The sequence below is a fragment of the Pelodiscus sinensis genome, chromosome 4 (assembly GCF_052426305.1).
Source record: "Pelodiscus sinensis isolate ZL-2025 chromosome 4, ASM5242630v1, whole genome shotgun sequence".
Lineage (NCBI taxonomy): Eukaryota > Metazoa > Chordata > Testudines > Trionychidae > Pelodiscus > Pelodiscus sinensis.
Window position 1 is genome coordinate 51,007,439 of NC_143055.1, and position 13,670 is coordinate 51,021,108.

The 13,670-nt window shown below is 48.3% G+C and overlaps 1 protein-coding gene across 1 annotated transcript in view; it reads left to right on the top strand.

Moving 5' to 3' along the window:
• Positions 1-10,716: 10,716 nt before the first annotated feature.
• The window catches only part of KIT (KIT proto-oncogene, receptor tyrosine kinase), a 75,983-nt gene continuing 73,029 nt past the window's right edge, over positions 10,717-13,670 (top strand). The window contains exon 1 of the mRNA XM_075930410.2: positions 10,717-10,958. Within this exon, the coding sequence (XP_075786525.2) occupies positions 10,886-10,958 (73 nt within the window). The 5' untranslated portion in view covers positions 10,717-10,885. The remainder of the gene's footprint in view (positions 10,959-13,670) is intronic.

Consider the following 13,670-nt stretch of genomic DNA (forward strand, 5'->3'; position numbering starts at 1 on the left):
AAGAACCCCCTTCCCCCTGGAAGCATCCAAGAAGAGTCCCAGATACTCAACATATACCAAGGATATGTGGGAAGGATTGGGAAAGTGCCCAAAATATCTCAGAAAAAGCTATTTATCTAATCTGGGTCAGAGACATCAGGGCCCAGTGCTACAATTGACTAAATGGGGACAGCCCTGACCCTGCATATGAGTCCTACAGTAGGACTGGAATCTTAATACTAGAATAGTAAATCTAAATACAGTGTGATACATTCAAAACTCACCAGACCTCTCAAGCATTGAAAACCCATTAGTCTCAGTAGATGGCTGGAGACCCATCCTAATGAAAAAGGTCATTATTTTTATTCCTTAACTAACTCTCTATAATCGTGAATTGCTTTTTCTCATAGCCAATCCAGATATAAAGGCACCAGAACATCAGTTTGCTAAGCTACAATTTTTCATGTTTATTAATGTGACTGATATTCCTTTGATGTATGATTATAAGGAGTTGGACATTAAAAATAATAAGCCTCAGTTAGTGAGCCAGCAGTTCCTTTTGATATCAGTAAAGTTTGTGGGTGCACAGCACTTGTGAAAATCACATCTGGGGCACATTGGGAATAGGAGTTTCCAGAATTTCATCACACATAAAATTAGGGATATGCAGTGATGAATAAAAGCCCAGAAGGATTTCTATAGACACTGGAGACATGGCTACACTAGGAAGTTATTTTGAAATAACTTATTTTGAAATAAGCATTATTCCTCGTGCAAAGTAGGAGTTAATAGTTCAAAATAACCAGCCTCTCATTTTGAAATAAAGGGTTTGGTAGCGTGGGCGCTCCGCTTTTTATTTTAAAATAAGGGTGTTATTTTGAAATAACTCCCCAGTGTAGACCAGGGATGGGATTTTTATGTAAGTTATTTTCAAGAACAAAATAACCTCTTGGACTTTTTATCATCATGAATTGTCAAAAGTGGTTGTGACAGATATAGAACTGCTATGTAATACAAGAATATTGAAACACAATCTAGTGTCACAGGCTGCCTGACTCTTCAAAGAGAAGTTTTCAGCAGTTACATGTTTACCTTAATAAATGCATTTTAACATCCCTTGTCTGGATCTGCCGTAGCCCCCCCTGGCACCACTTACCTGGCCCAAACTCAGTCCTGGCATGGACCTGCTGTGGCTAGAAGAGAGGCATCCCTTCCTCAGCCCTAACCCAGCCCTGGACTGGCTCTGTCATGGCCAGAGGAGAAACACCCCTCTCCTCGTCCCAACCCAGCCCCAGCCTGGTCCTGATGCAGCTGTGGGAAAGGCACTTATCTGGCAGCCCCAGTCCTGCAGCATGGCAGGAAGAGGTGCCTCCTCACTCCAGCTCACATGCTTGTGCAGGTAGTAAGAGCTTCGAGGAGTCCTCTCTCCCCATCGCAATCCTATGGAAGCCTGCACCTCAAACCTCTCTGGTCCACCCCAGAGTCTGTATCCTCAGTTGGAGCCCTAACCCCCACCACACACACTCCAATCCACTGCCCTAACCCTGAACCCATCATCCCCAGCCCCATATCAGATCCCACATGGGTGGGAAAAATTAGAGGGAACACTGCTTCTAGGGCTGTAATCAGTTAAATCTTACTTGATTCCTGTGAAAGGGACCAATTGCCAGACACTGACCAGGAAGTTGTTAGTGAGCTTTGAGAGGGAGACAGGTTGATACAGAGAGAGGTCCTGCAGATGAAACTGTAGGAAGTTATGTCTTGTCTACACTGAGAGATAAGGTCACATTTATTAAGGTTGATTTTTAGCACCCAACTTTGTCAAGTCAAAGGTGCGTGTTCTCAATGTGCACAACAGTTTGACATAGTGCATCCCCAGTAGGGGGATGAACTTTGAGAGCTATCCTAAAGTTCCTGCCACCACTTTGCATTCTGGGTTTTGTTCTCAGTGCCCAATGGGACAAAAAAAGTGCAGCAGGAGGTTCTGGGTACCTGTTGTCAGCCTCCCATATTGCACTCATCTCCTCTCTCCCTCTCCTCTTCCCCACTTGAAAGCAATGGCAAACAATCGTTTGGGGCCCTTTTTCCCCTGGCTATCTGTGCAGCATACATATGGAGCCCATCATGAAACTCGTTCAGCATCAAAGTACTATGGCAATCATAGCAAACATCTTGCACCTTATGATGCAGTATTCCCCAAGCCTATCCAAGCCCTGCCAGAATGAGGAAGAATCTGAAGAGGCCACAAACAGACTCTTCTGTGAAGCACTTGAGATAAGCAATTGGCAGATGACGGCAGCATTCAAAAGCTGGTTCTGGTGCCATGAGACAAGCACATACTGGTGGGACTGCATAGTTATGCAGCTATGAGATGATCAGCAGTGGCTGCAAACTTTTACATGCATAAGGCCACTTTCATGGAAATTTGTGAATTGCTTCTCAGCTATAACACAGCAATACCAGATTGAGTCCTGCTCTGACAGTTGAGAAGCAAGCCCCTTGGAGCTTGCAATGACAGCCAGCTACCGGTCAGTTAGGAATCATTTTGAAGTGGGGAAATCTACACTGAGGGCTGCTATCATCCAAGTAGCCAAGGCAATCAATACACTTCTGCTATGAAGGGTAGTGACTTTGGGAAGCGTGCAGAACATAGTAGAGGGCTTTGTAGAGATGGGGTTTCCTATTTGTGGTAGGGCTACAGATGCCACCCTTCTCTGACCACCTCGTCAAGGAGTTTTGAAGGTACTGGTGGATCACAAGGGCCGTTTCACCAACATCAACATGGGATGGCTGGGAAAGGTGTATGATGTACATATCTTTAGGAACTCCAGTTCCCTCAGAAAGCTGCCAGATGGAACTTTCTTTCCAGACTAGAAAATTACCATTGGAGGCACTGAAATGCCAATAGTGATATTTGGAGACCCAGCCTACCCTTTGCTCCCATTCCTCATGAAACCAACATTCAAAGGGAAGGTTTTGCAGTTAATTAACTAGATAATTGACTAGATCAGACTTCTTTATTTTGTTAAATAAAGAGAGTTTGTGTTCATGAAAATATGTGTATTTTATTTGACATCAGGAAGGGGGGCTGGGAGGGTAAGTGGAACGATGTGGGGGAGGAATGAGGCACAAGCCCCCAGTGGGGCAGACCGGGGTGGCTCTTAGTGCTCCTGAGGGTGGAAGCTCTCCCACAGGGCCTCCTGGATACTGACAGCCCCCCGATGGACCTCCTCGATGGCAGCCTGCAGAAAGTACAGCCAGGCTCGAAGCTACGCATTCACGAGAAGCACCAGAGTGCCCAGGGGCCACTCCAGCTCCATGTTGCAGAGTGCTGTGGTGTCCCGAGTAAGGGAAACCAGAGCACACAGAGACACAAATGCTTTGCTGTCCTTCAGCGAGGTAGACAAGCAAGCAGGGACACCTGAGAACTGGCTGTCCAGGGTGGGGGGCCTTCAATACAATTCAGTGTCCACTCAGTGTGGATGCGCTATTTCGAAATAGCAAAACGCTATTTCAAAATGCATTTTGTGTGTAGATGTGTTATTTTGAATTAAGCTATTTCGAATTAACTATTTTGAAATAAGATATTTCGAAATAACACTGTAGTGTAGACATACCCTATGAAAGTAAAGGGGAAAGTTTTATGCCAGGGAGGGACAGCATTTACCCACTGATTATGAGTAGCCAGACACCAGGGCAATAAGGAAAACATACTGAGGGGCACTGCAAATCAGAGACTTTGAAAATCAGCTTTGTGAATGGCCAGCCAGCGATGACAGTCATGTATGTTGCTCTTAATGAGGTGCCTCCTGCATTGAGTGTTCTTGCCTGTAAAACTTGTAAGCCCCGCATGCCCCATTCAACACAAGCAATAAAGATACTGTTGTTGAGAAATCATGCATTTTTAGGGAACACAAGGCATACAGGCAGATTGAATGTGGGAAGCACAGAAATGTAATTCTGGGTGAGAGCTTCCGGGGAGGGGTGGAGGAGAGAAGGGAAAGCAGTGTATTACATTCTCCCTGTGCAGCAATCAGACAGGTGCGAGGACAGGCTTTTGTTCTGGGACATATCGCTGGGGGTTGAGTTTGAGGCTGCCCTTCACTCCCCTCCCCCTCCACATTCTAGAGCTGCTGGGAGAGGAGGCTATGGAACTTGGCAAGGAGGGAATGTGGGTCAGCACAGACCAGAGGAGGTACCTGTGCACCTGGCTGACCTGTGAATCCACCATGCACATCATCAGCTCCTTCCTGACCATCAAGACCTTTGTATTCCCATTCTCTGCTTGCTTTTTTGTCCTCATGTCACACTAACATCTCCTGTAGCAGCATTTTCCTCCACTCCTTTAATTGTGCTTTGTCCATACAGGCAGATTGAATTTGCCTTAATCAGAGTCCCCCCCTATAAAAGACATTTAGACATCTGGTAAGCCAGACTTATGTGCTGTTGGAACTGGTTTTTTTTCTCCTGAAATGCTAACTTTGTAATAAACAATATTTTGATGTAAGAAGTCTGTCTAGTCAATGGTAACCACTATCATTGGTTCCAGAGGGCATAGAGTTGCAGGATTAGAACATAAATTAGATCTGCAGAAATAATCACAGTTGGTACATAGGAATTAAATAAACACACAGCAATCCAAAAATGGAAGTCACCTGACAGCCTGAAACCTAAACGGGATGTGCTGGGTGAGACCCCTTTTTTGACAGATTAGAGGAAATGACAAATCTCCATAAAATAAAATCGGACTCACTAGACAATGAGGGCTCTTTATTTGGCACAACTTTAGCTTTACTAAATTAAAATGTATTAAGCAAATGCAGGCTTTTAGCTTTTCAGCTCAGGAAGAGTATAGCCAAGAAACAAACAGTGTACTCTCTCAGGGTATGTCTACACTACAAAGTTAGTTCGAACTAACGGATGTTAGTTCGAACTAACTTTAATAGGTGCTACAATAGTGCTCCGCTAGTTCGAATTTAATTCGAACTAGCGGAGCGCTTAGTTCGAACTAGGTAAACCTCATTTTACGAGGATTAAGCCTAGTTCGAACTAGCTAGTTCGAATTAAGGGCTGTGTAGACCCTTAATTCGAACTAGTGGGAGATTAGCCCTCCCCAGCTTTCCCTGGTGGCCACTCTGGCCAACACCAGGGAAACTCTATGCCCCCCTCCCGGCCCCGGAACCCTTAAAGGGGCACGGGCTGGCTACAGTGCCCGTGCCAGGTGCAAGCCTGCCAGCACCCAGCCAGCAGACCCTGCACCTGGCACGGATCGAGCCAGCCACCCGATACCCCCCAGCCCTCCCCCTCTTCCCGGGACCAGGCTGGCGGCTCCCGGGAGCTTGCCCGGGACCGCAAGAGGCGGGCACCCGCCTGGGCTAGTGCGGGCATCGTGGACCTCGTCCACGATCTCCGCACTAGGCACAGGAAAGTGTCCGGCTTGGGCAGGAGAGCTGCCAGCCTGGCCACCCAGGAGCAGGTGTGCATGAAAATCAAGGTGGTCCACTGAGACCCCCGACCCTGAGCCCTGAGCTTACAATGGCCGTACTGGGTCAGACCAAAGGTCCATCTAGCCCAGTAGCCTGTCTGCCGACAGCGGCCAACCCTAGGGACCCTGGAGGGCATGGACCGAAGACAGTGACCAAGCCATTAGTCTCGTGCCATCCATCTCCAGCCTTCCACAAACCTTGGGCAGGGACACCACTCCTACCCCCTGGCTAATACCACTCCATGGACCCAACCTCCATGACTTGATCTCACTTCCCTTTAAACTCTGTTCCAGTTCTATCCTTCACAGCCTCCTGCAGCAAGGAGTTCCACAGGTTGACTCTTTGCTTTGTGAAGAACAACTTTCTGTTACTAGTTTAAAGCCTGCTACCCATTCCTTTCCTTTGGTGTCCTCTAGTCCTTTTTTATGGGAACTAATGAAGAACTTTTCTGTATGCACCCTCTCCACCCAACTCCTGCTTTTAGAGAGCTCTATCCTGTCCCCCCTCCGTCTCCTCTATTCTAAGCTGAGAAGTCCCAGTCTCTTTAGCCTCTCTTCATATGGGACCTGTTCCCAACCCCTGATCATTGTAGTTGCCCTCCCCTCTCCCAGCCTCTCTCTTCCCCTCTCCCACCTCCTTTTCCCAGTCTCCCCCAGTTTTGTTCAATAAAGACAGATTCCATTTTTGAACACAATTGTCCTTTATTTTGTACATCAAGAAAAGGGGCTAGGGAAGGGTAAGTGGAAGGAGGTGAGGGAGGAATGGGGTATGAGCCCCCGATGGGGAGGACTGGGCTGGCTCTGTGGGCTTCTGGGGGTGGAAGCTCTCCTGCAGCCCCCCGGTTATCCCCTCTCCCCTGCGGCAAGTGCAGCCGGGCTGATGGCCGAATGGTGTGATGTGCCCAGTGTGGGCACTCCGGGCACTCCAAGCCAGGACTGGTTTTCAAGCGGGGCACCCCTGAGAACTGTCTGTCCGGGGTGGGGGTCGGGTCCCTTTAAGCACAGCCCTTGGCTAGCCTGAGACAGCATCTCCACGCTCTAAGTCCTCCTCTGATGCCCTGCCGGCACTGCTTACGGACATCCTTAAGCCCTGTTCAGGGTCCACTTAATGTGGACATGCTAGTTCGAATTAGCAAAATGCTAATTCGAACTAAGTTAGTTCGAATTAGCGCTGTAGTGTAGACGTACCCTTATTCTTGTGATGTACGTCAGATCAATCAAAAGTTTTATTATTTTATTGAAGTTTATATGCAGATAGAAATGTCCTCTCCCAAAAATGTAATTTAAAGAAAATACTGGAGGAATTGACTTAGTCTCCCTGGGTATGTCTACACTACAAAGTTAATTCGAACTAACGGACGTTAGTGCGAATTAACTTTGATAGGCGCTACACTAGCGCTCCGCTAGTTCAAACTTAATTCGAACTAGCGGAGCGCTTAGTTCGAACTAGGTAAACCTCATTGTACGAAGATTAAGCCTAGTTCGAATTAAGGGGTGGGTAGCCCCTTAATTCGAACTAGTGGGAGGTTAGCCCTCCCCAGCTTTCCCTGGTGGCCACTCTGGACAATACCGGGGAAACTCTATTGCCCCCCTCCCAGCCCCGGAACCCTTAAAGGGGCACGGGCTGGCTACGGTGTCCGTGCCAGGTGCAAGCCTGCCAGCACCCAGCCAGCAGTCCCTGCACCTGGCACGGCTTGAGCCAGCCACCCGATGCCCCCCAGGCCTCCCCCTCTTCCCGGGACCAGGCTGGCGGCTCCCGGGACCTTCCCCAGGACCGCAAGAGGCGGGCACTCGCCTGGTCCAGTGCAGACATTGTGGACCTCGTCCATGACCTCCGCACTAGGCACAGGAAAGCGGCCGTCTAGGGCAGGACTGCTGCCAGCCTGGCCACCCAGGAGCAGGTTTGCATGAAAATCAAGGTGGTCCACTGAGACTCCCCGACCCTGAGCCTTGAGCTTAGAATGGCCGTACTGGGTCAAATCAAAGGTCCATCTAGCCCAGTAGCCTGTCTGCTGACAGCAGCCAACCCTAGGGATCCTGGAGGGGATGGACCAAAGACAGTGACCAAGCCATTTGTCTCGTGCCATCCATCTCCAGCCTTCCACAAACTTCGGGCAGGAACACCACTCCTACCCCCTGGCTAATACCACTCCATGGACCCAACCTCCATGACTTGATCTAACTTCTCTTTAAACTCTGTTCTAGTTCTATCCTTCACAGCCTCCTGCAGCAAGGAGTTCCACAGGTTGACTATTTGCTTTGTGAAGAACAACTTTCTGTTACTAGTTTGAAGCCTGCTACCCATTCATTTCATTTGGTGTCCCCTAGTCCTTCTATTATGGGAACTAATGAAGAACTTTTCTGTATGCACCCTCTCCACCCCACTCATGCTTTTATAGACCTCTATCATATCCCCCCTCCATCTCCTCTTTTCTAAGCTGAAAAGTCCCAGTCTCTTTAACCTCTCTTCATATGAGACCTGTTCCAAACCCCTCATCATTGTAGTTGCCCTCCCCTCTCCCACCCTCTCTCCTCCCCTCTCCCATCTCCTTTTCCCAGTCTCCCCCAGGTTTGTTCAATAAAGAAAGATTCTATTTTTGAACACAATTGTCCTTTATTTTGTACATCAGGAAGGGGGGATAGGTAGGAATAAGTGGAAGGAGGTAAGGGAGGAATGTGGTACGAGCCCCCGATGGGGAGGACTGGGCTGGCTCTGCGGGCTTCTGGGGGTGGAACCTCTCCTGCAGCCCCCCAATTGCCCTCTTTCCCCAGATGGCAGCCTGCGGCAAGTGCAGCCTGTCTGATGGCCGAGTGCTGTGATGTGCCCAGTGTGGGTACTCCGGGCAATCCAAGCCAGGACTGCTTTGCAAGCGGGGCACCCCTGAGAACTGTCTGTCCGGGGTGGGGTCGGGTCCCTTTAATCACAGCCCTTGGCTAGCCTGAGACAGCAGCTCCACGCGCTAAGTCCTCATCTGATGCCCTGCCGGCACTGCTTCCGGCCATCCTTAACCCCGGTTCAGGGTCCACTCTGTGTGGACATGCTAGTTCAAATTAGTAAAACGCTAATTCGAACTAGTTTTTTAGTCTGGATGCGTTAGTTTGAATTAGCTTAGTTCGAACTAAGTTTGTATTAGTGCTGTAGTGTAGACATACCCACATATATTTAATCATCTTTGTAATTACTTATTTAGATTTGTAGACATGCAAAACATTTGGTCTGGAAGAAATCCCAGTAGGATTTTTCATGACCTGTAACAGAACCTGTTACAGGATGTAAAGGTCTGACTTGATCTCCAGCAAGAAGTTAATTCTTTACTCAGACCTGACACAGAATGGAAGGAAGTGTCAGGGCTAGTGTTTGAAGGCCCCAATCAGTCACGGAGGAAATGATACAAAAATATACCTAGAAGAGGCAGAATGCTTTTTGAAGGCAGAGTTCCACAATCACTGTTCACAAGACTGAGCTGTAAATAAGATGGGTTGTTTCTCTATATTTTCTTGTTATGCTAAGCTATATTGGTCTTTATACACAGTATCCTCAGGAATGAAAAAACCTTGGGGAAGAATAACTTTTTTGCAAATATTTTCAAATTCACTGCACTGGGTTACTAACTGAAATGTCTTACTACAACCTTGAAGAGGATTTCCATGCTCAGAGGTAACAAAGGGGAAAGTTACAGTACCCTGCAGTTTGTAAGAACTAATCTATTTTCTTAATATAGATTTCAGACTATAAACTCACAAAGGTTTTATCAAGAAGTTTAGAACCTTTATTTTCTGCTTAAGAGTCCACTGAAAAGACAATTTTTATAATAGAGTATCATGTATGTAATAACACAAGACATATCTTTAAGAATAGGATATAGTTTTTATAGATCCAGTAAAGACTGTATCTATGCACTTGACATCTGATGCTGGGAAACTCTTTAAGGACTAAAATGGCAATATCTCTTTAAGATTATAGGGACAAATGAATTTAAATATGCATTTTATAGATTAGATATATAAGGAGTCTGAGACACCCTCTTCCTCAGTTGGAGTGAATAGACATAAATTGAAAATATTTTGCTATTAAAATCCCCTCCAAAATTAGTTTTGAGGTTGACTCCTGGTGAAAAATGTGATTTTAAAGAATGCTATTTGATTTTTTAAATATATTATTCAGTTTCCAGCTATCTACCAATAGAGACCAGTGTTCTAAGATGAAAGTAGAGAAATTGAGACAGCCATTTTATACATACAAGACAAAGACAAGACTTTGATCTAAAGACTGTCCTGCCCAGATGGGAGGTTAGAAGGAATGACAGTTTTAGAAGGAAAAAAAAGAAAAGAAAATGAATAACTTATTTTCAATAACTCTTCTGATCTTTACTGACACACTTGAAAGTAAGCTCACATTGATTCTAAAAACTTAACCTGTCTCCCTCAATACATGCTGATGCATAATAAACAATATTTTAGGGGTTTTAATTCTCTTTAGCTTTTTGACAGTTTTCCTTCACACGGCCCAATTGTGTCTTTTCTCTCTCTGGATGTCTAACAACATAAAAAAAGTTATTTCCGCATGGGAGTGCCTTATAGAAATGAGTAGGATGTTGTCTGGGTTATCTGGTGCTGAGTGGAATTTCAGTGCTGTTAAACGTGTCTGTTTATGTATACACATGATCTGTTCGCCAGCGTGTGTGTGTACGTGTGTCTATACCTTTGGGCAAGGATTCTCCCCTCCCCTTTTTTTTCACGGCTGTAGAGATATTTGATCCCATTGTATGGCTCAGGTTCTTTCTGAAGGGAAAGAGGCTTTGTTTAGCTGTAGCTCTGCTTGTTAAGGAATGAGTTCCCCCTCCAGAGCCCAGTCCTGCCCAGCGCTCCCTGCAGGGTGCAGGCTAACCCTGGTGTGGAGAAGCCCCATTACCTACACAGAGGCTACACGCAGGACTGATGCCGATTCCATAACCATATCCCAGTGGCCCTCCGTTTAGCGAGTGTCGGGGCTGGAAGCTGTGACCAAGCTGCCGGCTGGTCGCTTCTCAGTGCAGCGCAGCGCCCCGCCGCTGGCTTTAGGCGGGCTCCCGGGCTGCTCCCCGCGCTCCGCAGCGTCCGAGAGCTCGTCCTGATAACGTGTGAGGCCCCTCTGGCTGACACCCGGCGTCACGCGACACCGAGTGTCCGACCCGCCCCCCCCCCCCCCAGCCCCCTCGGGCAGTGGCTCAAAGGGAGGGGCCCGGCGGGAACTGGATGAGCCTGACTGGGGGAGCCCAGCCGAGACGCCCGAGCGAGCAGCGGCCCGGGCCGGGGGGGCGTGGCTGGAGGAGGAGCAGGTTGGCGGTGGCGCTGCGCTCCCTCCACCACTGCCGAGGCTGCCGCTGCCGCGGTGTCTGAGCGCTCCGGAGGCTCGTGGCAGCGCCGGGCGCGAGGAGCAGCATGGAAGGCTCCTGCCTGGCCTGGGAGCTGGCGGGCGCCGTGCTGCTGCCGCTGCTGCTGGGCTTTCCAACAGGTGGGGCTGTGCCGCGCGGGGGCTCCGCGCTCCTCCGCCTGCTTCGTGCGCGGGGGGACGGTGCATCCAGGAACCGGGGAGGGAAGGGGCAGCACGCACCGGCTTCTCCGCTTCCTGCGCGGGGCTGGCAGCGCGGCCGGTGTGGAGGAGTTTGGGGATAAAGGCAACTCCTAATGCACCTCCGCCTGGGCCGAACTGAACAGCCAGTAGCCGGCGGAAAACACGTCAAGCCGGCTCCCTCCTTCCAGCACCTGTGCGCCTCTCTGCCGAGGCAGAGGAGAGTGGCGGCCTTGCCTATCCCCCCCCCCCCCCCCCCGGTAAAGACACCCCAGCTGTGTTTAGTGTGAAAACTCTGGCTGCAAACAGTCGGAACAGCGGGTCGCACGGAGGGGCAGGTTCCTCCCGCTATTCCGAAGTCCCTCCCGCTCCCGGGGGCTGGGGCTTTGGCTTTGTTGCGCTGCGGTGAGTGCTGCTGCCCTGCGTTTCAGTTGCAGGAACTTTGCGAAGCTTTGCTTAGTTTGGCCCGCCAATGAGTCGCTTGAGCGCGAGTTTTGGAGACGCGTGAGCAGTGCTTTCTGCTGGCAGAGGTGCATTGGTTTTGGAGGGGCAGCAGGGTAGCCTGAGAGCTACCGAAGTGTCTCATTGGGGGACTGACCGGGGAGTCAAAATAATCATTGCTCTTGAGCCAGTGGAATCCGCATTTTTGTTCATATTCCCCATTCGAGGTCTGGCTGCGCGCCCCGGTAGAGGTGCTGCCCATAGTCAGGGAAAAGGGGCGGTAGTTAATCCAGATTTGTTCCGAGAACTGTTATCTGCCGGGGAGAGGGGTTTTGCATCTGATTACTGTTTTGTCAGTAAAACTATCTCTCCATCAGTACAAAACGTCCCTGTGGTTAGATTGCTGTTAACCGAAATAGTAACGAGAAATGCTTCCAAGAGCCGCAGTCCGGTGTAGCCCCAGTGGCGAAGTTGTAAGTAAAGTATAGCAGACCTTTTCGTGCGGTCGCTGATTTCCATCTTTTTTCTCCCATTTAACTGCTCTCCGGAATGAACCGTTTCATGGCTGAATTTAGTAGCGCATCTCCTAGTCAAAGTGGTTTTGCGTTTTGTTAGTCTTGTGCGAGGCAAGTTTTTCATCTGTTCTTTCCCAGTAAGAAAACCTACCAAACCCTCTTTTGAAGGAGGTTGTTCTTGTACCGGGCTTGTGGATTTTTAGGTCCTTTCACCCATGCCATACAGGACTGTCCTAAAGAACTGAATTGATGGTAATTGAACCAATGGGGCAGTACCAATGCATGTTTATCATGCCATTGTCATGCTAATATATTGCCCTTTTATTTGGACAAATCACTCCAACTTGGCATTTAGCAATTCCTGTCACCTTCATTCATGCTAAATTTTACCCTATTCTGCAGGTAGTCCAGCTGAAGTACACGGGGGTAATTTGTAGCGGAAGGAATGTAGTCAATTCCGAAAAGGTTGCAAAATCAGTCTCAGCTAGCATATGTGTGAAACCTGAGCAGTTGCCATCATCTGGATTTAAATTGTATAGAAGGTCAGACAGTGTCAAACCCAAGTCAAATTACCGATGTCATCTGTCAGTGCAGTAACTGCAATATGTCAGGCTGACAGAGATGAGATTTCCCCATCAAAATATTTAATCAAAAACATGTAGGAGAGAAGCTATCAAATATTCTCAGAGACACAAATTCATCCCTAGGATAACTAATGGTTTATAGGAGTTGCACCAGGGATGAATACAGTTCACCATTTGTATGAGCACTGGAAACCTGACAATATAAAAAAGCTAATGGTGGAGGAAAGCAGTGGATGGTGACAAAACATGAGTGGTGATGGAACTCAGTTCTAACAATTTTTTAAAGAAGTGGTCTTGCAAATAACCCTCTCTGGCCCAGCGATTCTTTAATTTGTCCACAATGGAATGAGATAGAGAGACAGACAGACTGACTCTGTAGACATGGATAGTGCACTAGGAGTGGCAGTCTCTCTCATGCCGTTCACTGAATTTTACAGTTATTTAGCCACAATGGAAAAGCTTCAGCAGGACCGAGTAAGAGAGATTTTCCTATAGCTCAGTGGTTAGGGCACTTAGTAGCAGACTGCTTCCCCTGGAAAACTTGAACCATGAGTCTGCCATATCCCAAGTGAGTACTCTAACCACTGGGCTAAAAATTATGAGAGGGTTGTCCTCTTGCTGCCCTTTTACCCTCAGGCTACTTAAAAAAATGGCATAGGTGCCTGACACCAAGAGAGGGGTAGTAGCTGAGGGCTTGTCTACACTAGGAATGTTAAAATATGTGTGTGTGTTTTGGTAAACATGTAACTTCTGAAATGTTCAGTGGCTACACAATAACACATGTGGGGCGGGAGAGACAGTTTCATGGGAGCCAGCTTAAAAATCAGCTCCCTATGCATGCTGACTCCTGCCTGCCCCCTACACTGCTGCCTCTGTATCAGAGGCAGCAATGTGGAAGGCAGGTAGGCATCTCTCTGGCTGTCAGTGTTGGCTCCCTGCGAGCGCTGGCTCCTGCCTGCTCCCCCTACCAATCAATGTTGCTGTCTTTGTATCAGAGGCAGCAGTGTGTGTGGGGGGGCGGAGGGCATGGCAGCAGCACGGGAGGGAGCTTATGTGTAACCCTGAAGGTTAACTGATGAGCCTAGGCTCATTGGTTAATGTACACAATCATATCC